This window comes from Haliotis asinina, chromosome 1 (assembly GCF_037392515.1).
Source record: "Haliotis asinina isolate JCU_RB_2024 chromosome 1, JCU_Hal_asi_v2, whole genome shotgun sequence".
NCBI classification, from domain to species: Eukaryota; Metazoa; Mollusca; class Gastropoda; order Lepetellida; family Haliotidae; genus Haliotis; species Haliotis asinina.
In genome coordinates, this window is record NC_090280.1 from 38,210,633 (window position 1) to 38,222,688 (window position 12,056).

The 12,056-nt window shown below is 41.0% G+C and overlaps 1 protein-coding gene across 7 annotated transcripts in view; it reads right to left on the reverse strand.

The window, feature by feature from the left end:
- Window positions 1-1,635: 1,635 nt before the first annotated feature.
- The window catches only part of LOC137291098 (uncharacterized), a 34,346-nt gene continuing 23,925 nt past the window's right edge, over window positions 1,636-12,056 (reverse strand). For all 7 annotated transcript variants that reach the window (XM_067822408.1, XM_067822403.1, XM_067822395.1 and 4 more), the window contains 4 exons: window positions 10,345-10,474; window positions 9,059-9,408; window positions 5,339-5,617; window positions 1,636-4,630 (listed from right to left, as the gene is read on the reverse strand). In XM_067822408.1, coding sequence (XP_067678509.1) covers window positions 4,146-4,630; window positions 5,339-5,617; window positions 9,059-9,408; window positions 10,345-10,474 — 1,244 coding nt within the window. In that variant the 3' untranslated portion in view covers window positions 1,636-4,145. The remainder of the gene's footprint in view (window positions 4,631-5,338; window positions 5,618-9,058; window positions 9,409-10,344; window positions 10,475-12,056) is intronic.

A 12,056-nucleotide genomic window follows, 5' to 3' on the forward strand; every position in this document is an offset into this window, starting at 1 on the left:
TATAAACGTTTCTCATTCCTGCAAGGGTTATTGGTTCATTCTTGTCCACTTACAACAGGGAGACCATTCGAAAAGGTATGAAATGGTGTTTGTCACTGATAGTACTAAGGTCTTGTGAAGTACCCTGACCTACTTACAGGCCTTCATGGATTCTGATTTTGAATCCTAGGTCAACCTGACCCTCAATAGTGGTACCCTGCAAAAACCTGCATTACTTTGTGCTCTGCTACCACATGATGCCGCTGTGCCGGGATGTAACTGTAATATTGTGCAAAGCGACGATGATTTCTTCACAGACAAGATGCCACAGGGTCTTGTAGCATTCTGATATTGTGGTGAAAGCTCAGATGATATAAGGCAAAATATTGAAGTATGTAAAAAATATATGGAAAATATTTGACAGATTTTGTCAGAAAACAGCACATGTATTTAAAAGCAAACATACACTTTGTAACAGTAATATCACTTATTTGAGCTTGTGAGGAATTAAGGTGAGAAAATAAAAGTGGTTTCTATGGCAACAGTGACACCCAAATTTTGATGGGTTGCCATGGTTAGCATTATCAGCGGTGATATATTCTTTTACAGAGTGGAAATGTGGCAACACTGGAAAACACTGATGGTTATATTGATTACTGCTGTAAATATAGTGCTGATTCAGTATGAATAAAATAGCAGTAATAGGTATTAGTGTTTGTTTGAATGTAGATGTCTGCATTATCAGTTTACAAGCTGAGGTGTCAAGGATAGTGTCCGATTCATAGTTTGTTTAATTTGTTACTGTTTTGAGGTACTTTTTGAAACTAAAGAGATCAGAGTCTTTGCAAGCAAATCAAGCACTCAAAATATTTTTTGCGTGTTTGTATTTTGGAAGGCAGTGGGGAGGAATGCAGGTTTGTGCATTAGCAGGAACACTGCTGATAACGATCTTGGTTAGGATTAGTCATCAGCAACCCATACTTTTGTACATGGTGACTAGCAGGTCTGAATGGTCAGGCTTGCCGACTTGGTTGACACGTCATGGTATCCGTACTACATAAACTGATGCTGATGGAACACTGGATTGTCTGGATATTTTGGGGGGGTTTCTGCATCCACTTTCTAAACATACTCGTGCATCGGGTAAAACCCTGAGGTTGACTAATGGAATCAGCCTGGCTCATGGACTTAGCTGTCCAAAGTAATCATACCCCAGTTTTATTGTTTGATGCCGGTAGCATGGTGATAGAATCTTCATCTTCAGTAGTTCCCAATTGCGCCGATCAATGCTCCTGCTGTTGATCACTGGATTGTCTGGTCCAGACTCGAATATTTACAGACCGTGCCATATAGCTGGAATATTGCTGAGAGCGTCGTGAAACTAAACTCGCTCCCTCACTCACTCACTCACTCAGTAGTTGCTTAGTGAGAACAGTTATGGGTTGAAACAAATAGGCCCCAAACAACTGCTTGTTACAATGGAATCAGATTTGCTTGATTATTTGCAAGATTAACTGCAGACTACAGCAGAAACCCATTTACAAACGGAAGTTAACAAGTAATGCACCAACAATGTAACATTTTACATTTGAAGCACATTTAACTGGGGCATTTTGGAAGTTTCAGATACACCCTGTTGTTCAACAGGACAAAACAGACATTTTTAAATTTTTATTTGGTTATACTGTGAAAGATAATACGAATCAAATTCTAAGAAGTAATACATATACCAGGCATTACAGTATGAATGAACTAAGCATATATAAACTGAAGGAAACAAATAGCAACACAGGAAAATAAGGCGTTCCTTTAATGTTTTCCCGTTCTCATCACTAGATTTGAATAGGGCCTTGACAGGAAACATGAGAACAAGTAAACACTGGTATTCCCTTATTTGTCTTCCCCTGATGTGAACAAATACTAACACTGCAAAAACCACAATGTCACAAATGAAAACATCAACAACCCTATCACTGATAATTCCTCAAAGAAGTGATAGCCAAGTGGTCAAGGCATTCGCTCGTCATGCTGAAAACAAGCTCCACTCCTCACATGGGTTCAATACATGAAACCCATATCTGATGCGCAGCAACATCATAGCAATGATCCAGCAATATTATAGTGGGAACACCAAAAACGGGCTTCACTCATACTTGAACTTAGGTCTTCAGTGCAACAATCGAAACCTTTAACAACTAGGGCACAGGCCCAGTCAAGTTTTGATGGTCAAGCACAAACAGTGTCCAATGATAGGTTATTTGGAACATTCACACAGCACAAGCACGAGAAAAAAGGGTGAAATAATTATACAGTTCAGAAACTCACAGAAATTTAGAATTTGGGGTGCAACTTACAACCTGCATTGGTGCATGTTAACAATGTATGGCTGTAAGTGTAATCATAAACTTAATGTATAAAGAAGTACTAACTACCATATCATGTACAAAAGAACGCAAGTACAAGCCAAAGCAAAAGCAATCCAGGATCCCGTTTCACAAAACCCTTATAAGCTTAAGATCTCGTAACTTTTCTCGTAGCATTTGCACCTCCTATGTAACAGTATACCAGGTACAAATGTTACGAGAAAAGTTACGAGATCTTAGGCTTATGAGAGTTTTTTTAAATGGGCCCCAGGGAGAGAACTGAAACTTTTGTCAGTCCTTTATCTGCAGCTCACCTGTTTAAGTAGCCACTGAAGGAAGCCTCTAAAGCTGTTCATGGAAGTTGAGTGGGTTCAGTTTTACACCTCACTAAACAATATTCCAGCTATATAGCAGGGGTCTGTAAATACACACGCCAAACAAGTCAGTGAGTCTGACCATCCAATCCCTTATGGTAATCATCGGTCACTGAAGGCCAACATTCTAATCCGGACCTTCAAGTATTAACGGAGGTTTGCACTGACAGCAAATGTGGGTTTCATGCTTCTTCTGCAATATTCCATCAATATCATGGCGGGGAAAAACCAAAAGTGGGGAATCGAACTCGGGTCTTCAACATGACAGGCAAATACTTTACCCACTTGGCTACCCCAGCATCCCACTGTTAGTATGTTCTTTCAGTTTTCATACCGGGCTGCTTTATTTGTAAAACAAATTTACACCTGCAATGGTGACAAAAACTGTTGTGCTTTAGGGAGTGTACATACTTAATGATTTCAGGAGGAATCCCATAATTTGTTGTGCGGTGGGGTGTCGTCAATTTTCAAATTTGTACAAAATAAATGTATATAATAAAATATTAAAACTTTACACTTAAAAATTACGTAAAAGTGGGGGGAAAGGGTGTCATTGATTTTGTACATGACATGTGGTGGACGGGGAGGGAGGAGTTGCTTTGTATATACCACTTCAGGGAGACATTCACATTATACATGCTTCTCCATAAAAATCATCGACACCCCCTTCGAAACAGATGTGAACTGTCCCTGATGGTTTAGAGTCTATAGTTCTATGGTCAGTATCGCAGATCGATGCACATGATGCCATGGAATACTGCATCCCTAGCAACACTATAGATTAGTGAGATGACCAGCTGCAATCAATACATTGAGATTGTGGTGATTATCTTGCAAATAGTAAAATGCCTTTTTACTGCAAAACAATAAGCAAGGATACTCAATGATGCAGTGTAATTATTCATATATCACAAGTGTTAATGACTAGTCTATCACTGACAAGAGCAATATATATTATCACAGCATTTCACAATTCAGTGGGTATGTCAACAGAGTAAATGTTAGCAAAAACTCCTGATGAAATACAAGTCTTAATTATTACACAGACCTAGCAGATGTTTACTTCGAAAAACATGCCAAACATTTAGCCATCAGAAGCTGACTCTTTATATTGTCTTTGCAAAAGTCAAAATTAATTAACATAACAAATATCCTACATTGTTCCGTTTAATCATTATATTATGTGAGCTAATAATGGAGCATACTGGGAACTGTCTTACGTTTTGACAATACCCCAAATCCTGTGCAAAAGGCAAAAATTTAATAGAACCAAAACACAAACCTAAACAAAATATATTAACATAAATAGTAAAATAACTTTGCCTCTCTAGAAGCTTTGTCCTGCAGTCAATGATACCACCACCGCTGTAGTAGATAGTCAGAGAATCTGTAACCATGGTAACAGTCAGTGAAACCATAACCATGGCAACTATGTATTGACCTGGATTTGCTGAAGTTTCTGATAGCCATATTTGACACCAAATCGAATACCAACAAAGGCCAGGATTGTGAGAAACATGAAGAAACCGCTGTAATTGCCGCCAAGATTGTTGCAGATGTCCTGCATCGAAGCTACCTCGAACCTATAGGCATGTGTCTGCAAGTAGTTGCATGCTCCTTGTAACTTGCCCATATCTACAGGGGGCCTCATCAGGATCAGTAGAACGATGCCCAAAAGAACCGCCTCAATGGCCACCACGATGTAGAACACCTGGTCATGTGACAAATCCACGTCTCTCAGGAGGTGTGCCAAGCCCGTATCTTGTGCTGAAGTTCTGCTTGCTGGAGCTCCCCTTGCTGATCTTCCTCTATCTGACCTTCCTGTTCTGATGCCAGTGGAGGACTCTGGCTGTTGTCTAGGCGATGGTGTTGGATGTCGATGGTGTAAAATATTTCCAGGTTGATTTTCGTGGGCTGCGGGAAAAGAAGTTTTAGTGTCAAAATCAAATTTCATTGAAAACACACAACACAAAGAATGAATTTTAACTGAACCTTCACTGAGGTAGCATCACAAATTTGAGCTGAGATTGATAACCCATTTCAAAAAGTGAGAGAAAATTTAACAACATATTGGCAATGGTTCAGGAATGAAGTATGTTATTGACAAAATATGTATACCAAATAAAATCATGGCTACCATATATAGTAAAACAATCAGAATATCATTGACATCATTTATTAAAAATTAGCATTTGTCCATAAATTATTGTAAATTCAACATAATCAGTGTCTACCACACATGGCCTGCCAGTTTTTGCCTATGGCCCGGAAACCCCAGCTTTGCATCATAGTTTACTAGGGAAATAATGTAACCCTGGAAGCCCCAGTTTAGCATCACCATAGGTTACCAGGGACATAGTGTAACCCTGGAAGCCCCAGTTTAGCATCACCATAGGTTACCAGGGACATAGTGTAACTCTGGAAGCCCCAGTTTAGCATCACCACAGGTTGCTAAGGATCTAGTGTAACCCTGGAAACCCCGGTTTAACATCACCATAGCTTACTAGGGACATAATGCAACCCTGGAAGCCCTAGTTTAGCATCACCATAGGTTGTTAGGCACATAGTGTAACCGTGGAAACCTAAAATGGCAGAAAGAGGTTTGGTATTGTGATACAGTACCAGCATACGATTCCTGTTCGTTGATAACGTCGAACACTGGGTCTGACACTTGGGTCATGAACTTCAAGACTGGAAGGTCCAGTTCAGGCAGGACTGTTTCGGTACGGTGGCCATGGTCAACGTCATCACAGTAGTTGCTACATCGAAGCAGTCGGTGGCGTGATCCAACAAGCCCCAGAGCATCTATGAACTGTGCCTCCCGCTTGTTGTACAACTCCTTGCTGAGCACAGCAGTTCCCACTTTGTCCTGCTTCGTTAGAACCCCGAACACTGGGATTGCTGAAACAATAACACATTGTCTCACACCAAACACTGGGATTGTTGAAACAATGACACATTGTCTCACACCAAACTCTGGAATTGCTGAAACAATATCACACTGTCTCACACCAAACAAGGATTGCTGAAACAATAACACATTGTCTCACACCCAACACCGGGATTGCTGAAACAATACTAAACTTTCTCACACCTAACACTGAAATTGCTGAAACAGTAACACACTGTCTGACAACAAACACTTAGATTGCTGAAACTTTGACACACTGATCCACTCCCAGTACAGAGCATGCTGAAATAGTAACCCATTGTCTCTGGTGACACTGACCAATCACTGACCATGGGAATTCCAGAAAGAATAATTAATTTTCTCTGACTGTACACAGGGATTGCCGAATACATCACTTTTCAGTCCTCCTTCAAACGCAATGATTCTTGAAAGATACAGCTCACTGTGGTGCCAAACACACAGCATATTGCCTTTACAACCATCAACTGTATCAAAGTTCTCTGTGAAAATTCTCTGTGTCTGTAAATGAACAAGTCTGGACCAGACAATTCGTTGTTCAACAATACAAGCATCAATCTCGTAACTGGGATTGTAGTGGATAATAGCATCACGTGAAGATCTGGGTTAGAATTGGTCTTGCAACAAGGATATGATGACGTGTCAACAAAGTCAGCAAGTCTGACCACCCATCTTATTAGTTGCCTTTTACGACAAGTGTGGGTTGGTGAAGACCAGTTCTTACCAGATCCTCACTGCTAAGGCCACATCCAAGGCACAGTGGGAAGGCTTCAAATTTTTGAATGGTTTTTGAGCAGGATTCATTCCATCCAGAATTCATCTGGAGAATTAATCTTGGTTGGACTTTGTCCACTGTGAACCAACACTGTCAATCTTTGTCTGCAATCATCAGATTATATTTTCTCAATGTCCTGTTTGTAAACATGTTACCTATACTTGAAGTGTGATGTGAACAGTAAAGTTCTCAAGGAAACAGAAATAGAATGTTATTTTGGCATTTATTTGATTTTTACTTCATTAAAATAGGTAGTTTTAACAAACATTTAATAAACCATGTTCTTTCCAACTTCTTTTTAATTTTGTCCGCTAATCACCATCCAAATACCATTTTACAGGTAAAAATAACAAAAATTGTTAAAATCTAAATGTTTTAGATATTTAAATACTTACCTTACCATAGGTCTATAGCATATTACTTTAAGCTTTGCTTAATAGGAGATCTGACGGCGTTGAATTGCTATTCAATCTTGAATGGCCACCTTGCAATCTACCACTGTCATGATACGGAAGTATCTGGATCTCCCCACTGTGCATGCGCGCAGACTCCATGAGAACTTCACTTTCACTTCTCTGTCCAAAGAGTCCATAGTGGGGAGGAGCATCCAGCTTTGGGAGGGACTAACCACCCTATGGTAAGGTAAGTATTTAAATATCTAAATTATTTAGATTTGAACAAATTTTTCACTTGCCTTACCATAGGTCTGTAGTATATGGATACGACAGACAGGACAGTGGTGTAGGACTCCAGAGGACCGTCAGTGTCTTAGAATCCCACATATGCCTCTGGGCAGCCGGACCACTACTGATTCACTGTACACCGGTCTGCCGCAACATTCTCTCATGAAGGTACACTGGGACCAGAATCAGAGTAGTAGGTCATGCACTAACCACCGGAGGGGTGTGATATCTTATCTCATGTAAGTACAAGGCCCCTATAGACCAAGGTAAGCAAGATCGAACCTTATAGGGCGGACGGATGCGTGCGTTGCTGTGCAACTACCCTATGGTCCAAAAGACTGTAGCCCCTCCATATCATCCACTACAAGTAATGGCTGGCAAATAATGTAGAGGACCGCCAGAAGCATCCAGCTATAATGTCAGGAACTGTGCAGTTCCTTTGCAGGGCCATAGTCGAGGCTAACACTCGAATCTCGTGCGGGTTGTTTGCTGACGGGTGTGGAAGATTCTGTGCGCCGTAAGCTGCCAGGATGGTCTTCCTTAACCACAAGGCTATTGTGTTCCTGGTGACTTCCCCTCTAGTAGTCGTGGAAAAAGGCAGGAGCAACTTCTTCCTAGTTCCCTGACGACGAGAGGACTTCTTGATATATAATCTGACCCGAACCGGACAGAGTAACTGCTCTTCCCGATCCTCTGGTCCAATCATGGCCGTAAGAGGAGGGATGGTGAATAACCTGTCTGGTTGATCTGGCAGCAGGTTCTTCGCCAGGAAATAAGGGTGAGGATCCTTTCCGGACTTCAGTCCTTTGCAGTCCAAGTGCAAGTGACGTGTCATGCACAACTACTGTAATAAACCGAAATATAAATGTGATAATAAGGATAAAAGAAAAAATACCCCTTACCATGTAATGGACTGCTCCATTCACATGTGCAGCAGCATGTTTGCAATAGACAAGTGAAATGGCTGCCACCCAACAGCAACAATTGCACTAAATACAGTGCTAACTGACAGAAAAATAGAGCACAAAGCTTAAATACAGCGAAAAACAATCAACAGAAAAACAATCCGATGATAATTGAAACCGATCTGGTAACAATTGCGGAGGCAACAACAAAATTAGGAAACATGTTACCGTGTCTCATACGAGGTAGCCGACAAGTGTACAATAACGAATTTATACGTAAAAACTGACACAAAGAATGAAAATACTACATACAACACCAAAAACCCGTAAAGGAATCAGTGTAAAGCATAGTAAGTCAGACCTTTATTAGCTGAAAAAAGTTAGCAACCCAAACACGTCTAGACCAGACGATGCTTGAAATAAAAGTGAAGTTTCTCATGGAGTCTGCGGGCATGTGCAGTGGGGAGATCCAGATATTTCCTTATCATGACAGTCGTCGATTGCGAGGTAGCCATTCAAGATTGAATAGCAATTCAACTCGGTCAGATCTCCTTCTAAGCAAAGCTTGGGGTTATATGCTGTAGACATAAGGTAAGGTAAGTAAAAAATTCTCCATATTATCAACAATTTTGCAAACATTATAACCTACCTCACAATCAACAATGGGTGGCAACAAGTAGCTGCAGCACTGTTTAGATGGGAAGATGGTTTTGCATGTGTGTTGTTGCCATAGTGATTGTACAATTAACGATCAAAGCTTTGAATGAACTTGGAAAAATAGTAAACTGTACCTTGCACTAGAAACATGTTTGACTGAAGAAATTTCAAGTGGTAAAAATAACATGACTTCCTCTCCTGTAAACTTTTCTATGTCGGAACAAGAACTGTTAAAAACCAACTTTGGGGAAAATTGACAGTTGTAGAATATTTAACAATCAAACTGTAGTTGTTTTTAAAACTGCGAAATAAACATAAAAAAACAAACATTTTATTTCTACATGTATTTCTTTGAGTACACTGGTGTTGGAGAAGATGTTAACTTTGACCTACTTCTCTTTCTGCTGTAAATGACTCCTGATGGTCGGGCTGCTTGCAGTACACACTGGATCAGGTTCTGAGGGATCTCTAAAGTAGCTGATGACACAAAAACTACACGATCGACCTTCAAATTTTCATCATTTTCCGAATACTTCTGTCGCAGGCTTTCAAGACCATATTTCTTGTAGTACTCGTCTGCCTCTGCAATGGACTCCTCTTCTGGGAGACGGCCATAGAAGATGATGCGGAGCAACTCAACGTACCGTTCCCGCTCTTCATCTGTCAACCCCGCAATGTCAATGAGAGTAGGGAGGTTGACATCGGAGTACTTTGGGCTCGAGCCGTGACAGCATTTAGGAAAACTGTAATACAGTGAGTGAGTGAGTGAGTGAGTGAGTGAGAGAGTGATTTGGGCTTGCAAAATGCATCAGGGGCAATGGTGTAGCCTAGTGGTTAATGCATACACTTGCCTCACTGAAGACCAGGGTTTCATTCCCCACATGGGTGCAATGTCTGAAACCCATTTAATGTGTCATCCGCCGAAAAATTGCTGGAATATTGCTACAAGAGGCATAAAACCTTATTCACTCACTCATTCAGTCACAGCATTTCACTGCATACACAGGAGACAGACAACAGTAAAGACAGTTAGAGGCAGCATGATCAGTCGTGCATGATGGCGCCAGTGTACAAAGTAGCCTCTGGTCCCCTAGACTGTGTCTAGTAAAAATCCAGAGGAGCCAGCAAATCTCCACAGTCAATGGCAAGTGAATTTTCATTACCTAACTTTGTAAATATATCACTCTTTACCACTCATTACCAACTTTTTAAGATACAAAACACTTTTAAATCATGGAAGACTGTGGCCTGATAACAATTTTCAGATAGATCAATGTTCCTGATAACATTGTTCAGACAGATCAATGTTCCTGATTACAATATTCAGACAGATCAATGTTCCTGATAGCAATGTTCAGATAGATCAATGTTCCTGATAACAATGTTCAGATAGATCAGTGTTCCTGATAACAATGTTCAGATAGATCAATGTTCCTGATAACAATGTTCGGACAGATCAATGTTCCTGATAACAATGTTAATAGCAGATTAAGATGGAATCTGTCTACATTCAATTTAAGAAGTGAATTATTTTATGGGCTAGGAACTTTCAAGCATAGCTCATCTGTCCGCGTGCAAAATTCGGAAACTATTTCACTCAATGGATGGTAGGAGACTTAGTGACCAGACACATATACTGTTAAACACTTTCTGATAAGTCACACCTATTGACAGGTTACCTCTTGGTGAACACTGTGATCTGACTCGCATCTCCATGGTAACCAGAATACGCATATTCTCTCCAAGAGTCATCAGAAAATGAAGCAGCAATAGTGTTCACGAGTGATGATTTCCCCACGCCTGGTGGCCCTGCAAACACAAAGATACATGTTATAATCCAGATCATCACTGGCAATATATATAGGTTGGTTAGTGGATTTGTTGTTTAAAACTGCATTCCAATATTCCTGTATGGTGGCAGTCTGTAAATAATTGAATTCGGATCACATAATTTGATGATCAACCCATATATGAAATAGCGTCTGCCCGCTGCTTGCTAGTTATATGGCAGGCTTACAACTATATTTTATAGCCAGCCCTGTGAGCCAATCCATGGGTATAAATTTTACCATGTCACTGACTACTTGCAGTATTTTGAAAATAGTTTACAATTGTGGTAGCTAGATGACTGTATGTATAGCTCATGATCAATCAAACTGTAACTTCCACCGATCAGCCTAATCTTTTATCTAACACTAAATGTGATTGGTCTAAAGAATCCTTTCAGTTACCAAGTTGTTTTTGTTACATTTGCTGTTGCACATGTTTACTTTTCACAAGGAGAGTTACAAATCCCCTTTGCTAATTGCATGAAGAACATGTAGAGATACCATTCTGACTTTGCCTGTCAGTATTGTGACAGAGCATGGTGTTCTTTGTGCAATCAAAACTAATATCACTAAAACTCTTTATTCTTCTCCAGTAGTATAGGGAATGATAGTTCTGGCTCACTTTCAAGAAATGTCTCTACAAAGCCTTATTTAGTAAATAAGGCTTTGGTTGGGCCATTAGCTCTTGCTACTATTACCCCTACTACAAAAAAGTTGGCGGTAATTACTGTGCCTTGGTAGGAGGTAACACTGTGCCGTACGGTACGATTAATAATTCTTCTCTTACAAACCCCCTACCCGGCCCATCCCTCAAGTAGTACAAGTTAGGTTCGTCGGCTTTCATATCCACTTTATCTATGTTGTAAGTTTTGACTGACCATATAGGATCGGTGGCTCGCTTACGGCTATCGCCCTCGTGTTCCCCCGGCTGGTATAGATACCTCACTAGGGCCCTATCTGGTATCTGTTTCTCCTTCCCACGCAATGGAGCGGCCGACTCTGCAACTATTGATTTTAGTTTGATAGCGTCTGCCGGTTTCTTACCGGTGAGACGGGTGACTTCATGGTTGATTGCCGACACCACCTTGGGTAACCTCGTGACCCATTCAGTCGATCGTTTTCCAGGGGTGGTCATCTCCCTAGCATATTGATAGCCGAACAAGCGCTCAGCCAAAGTCCTATTAAATCTCTCAACTATGGCTTGGCTGCGATGGGCTCCGGCCGTGCCACGCCTGACCTTTGTATCGTGTTTGGCTAGCAGTTGTGACACGGCACCCATGAACTCCCGTCCGGGGTCAACTTGCAGCTCTGTTGGCCACGTCAGTGGGCTGCGTTTGTATATGCGTTCAAATCCTCTGGCTACCTGGGTCGAATCTTTCGTGGTCAAGGGTTCGGCTTCCTTGTAACGACTGGCTACGTCCACTACGGTTAAGGCATACTTGTACCTCTTATCGTGGGGTAGGAACAGTAGGTCTGCCTGGTGAATGCTATTAGGTATGTTAATACCGAACCTCCTTCTAGGCACGTAGCGTGGTGCCGGCAAATAGATCTGCCACAGGGCT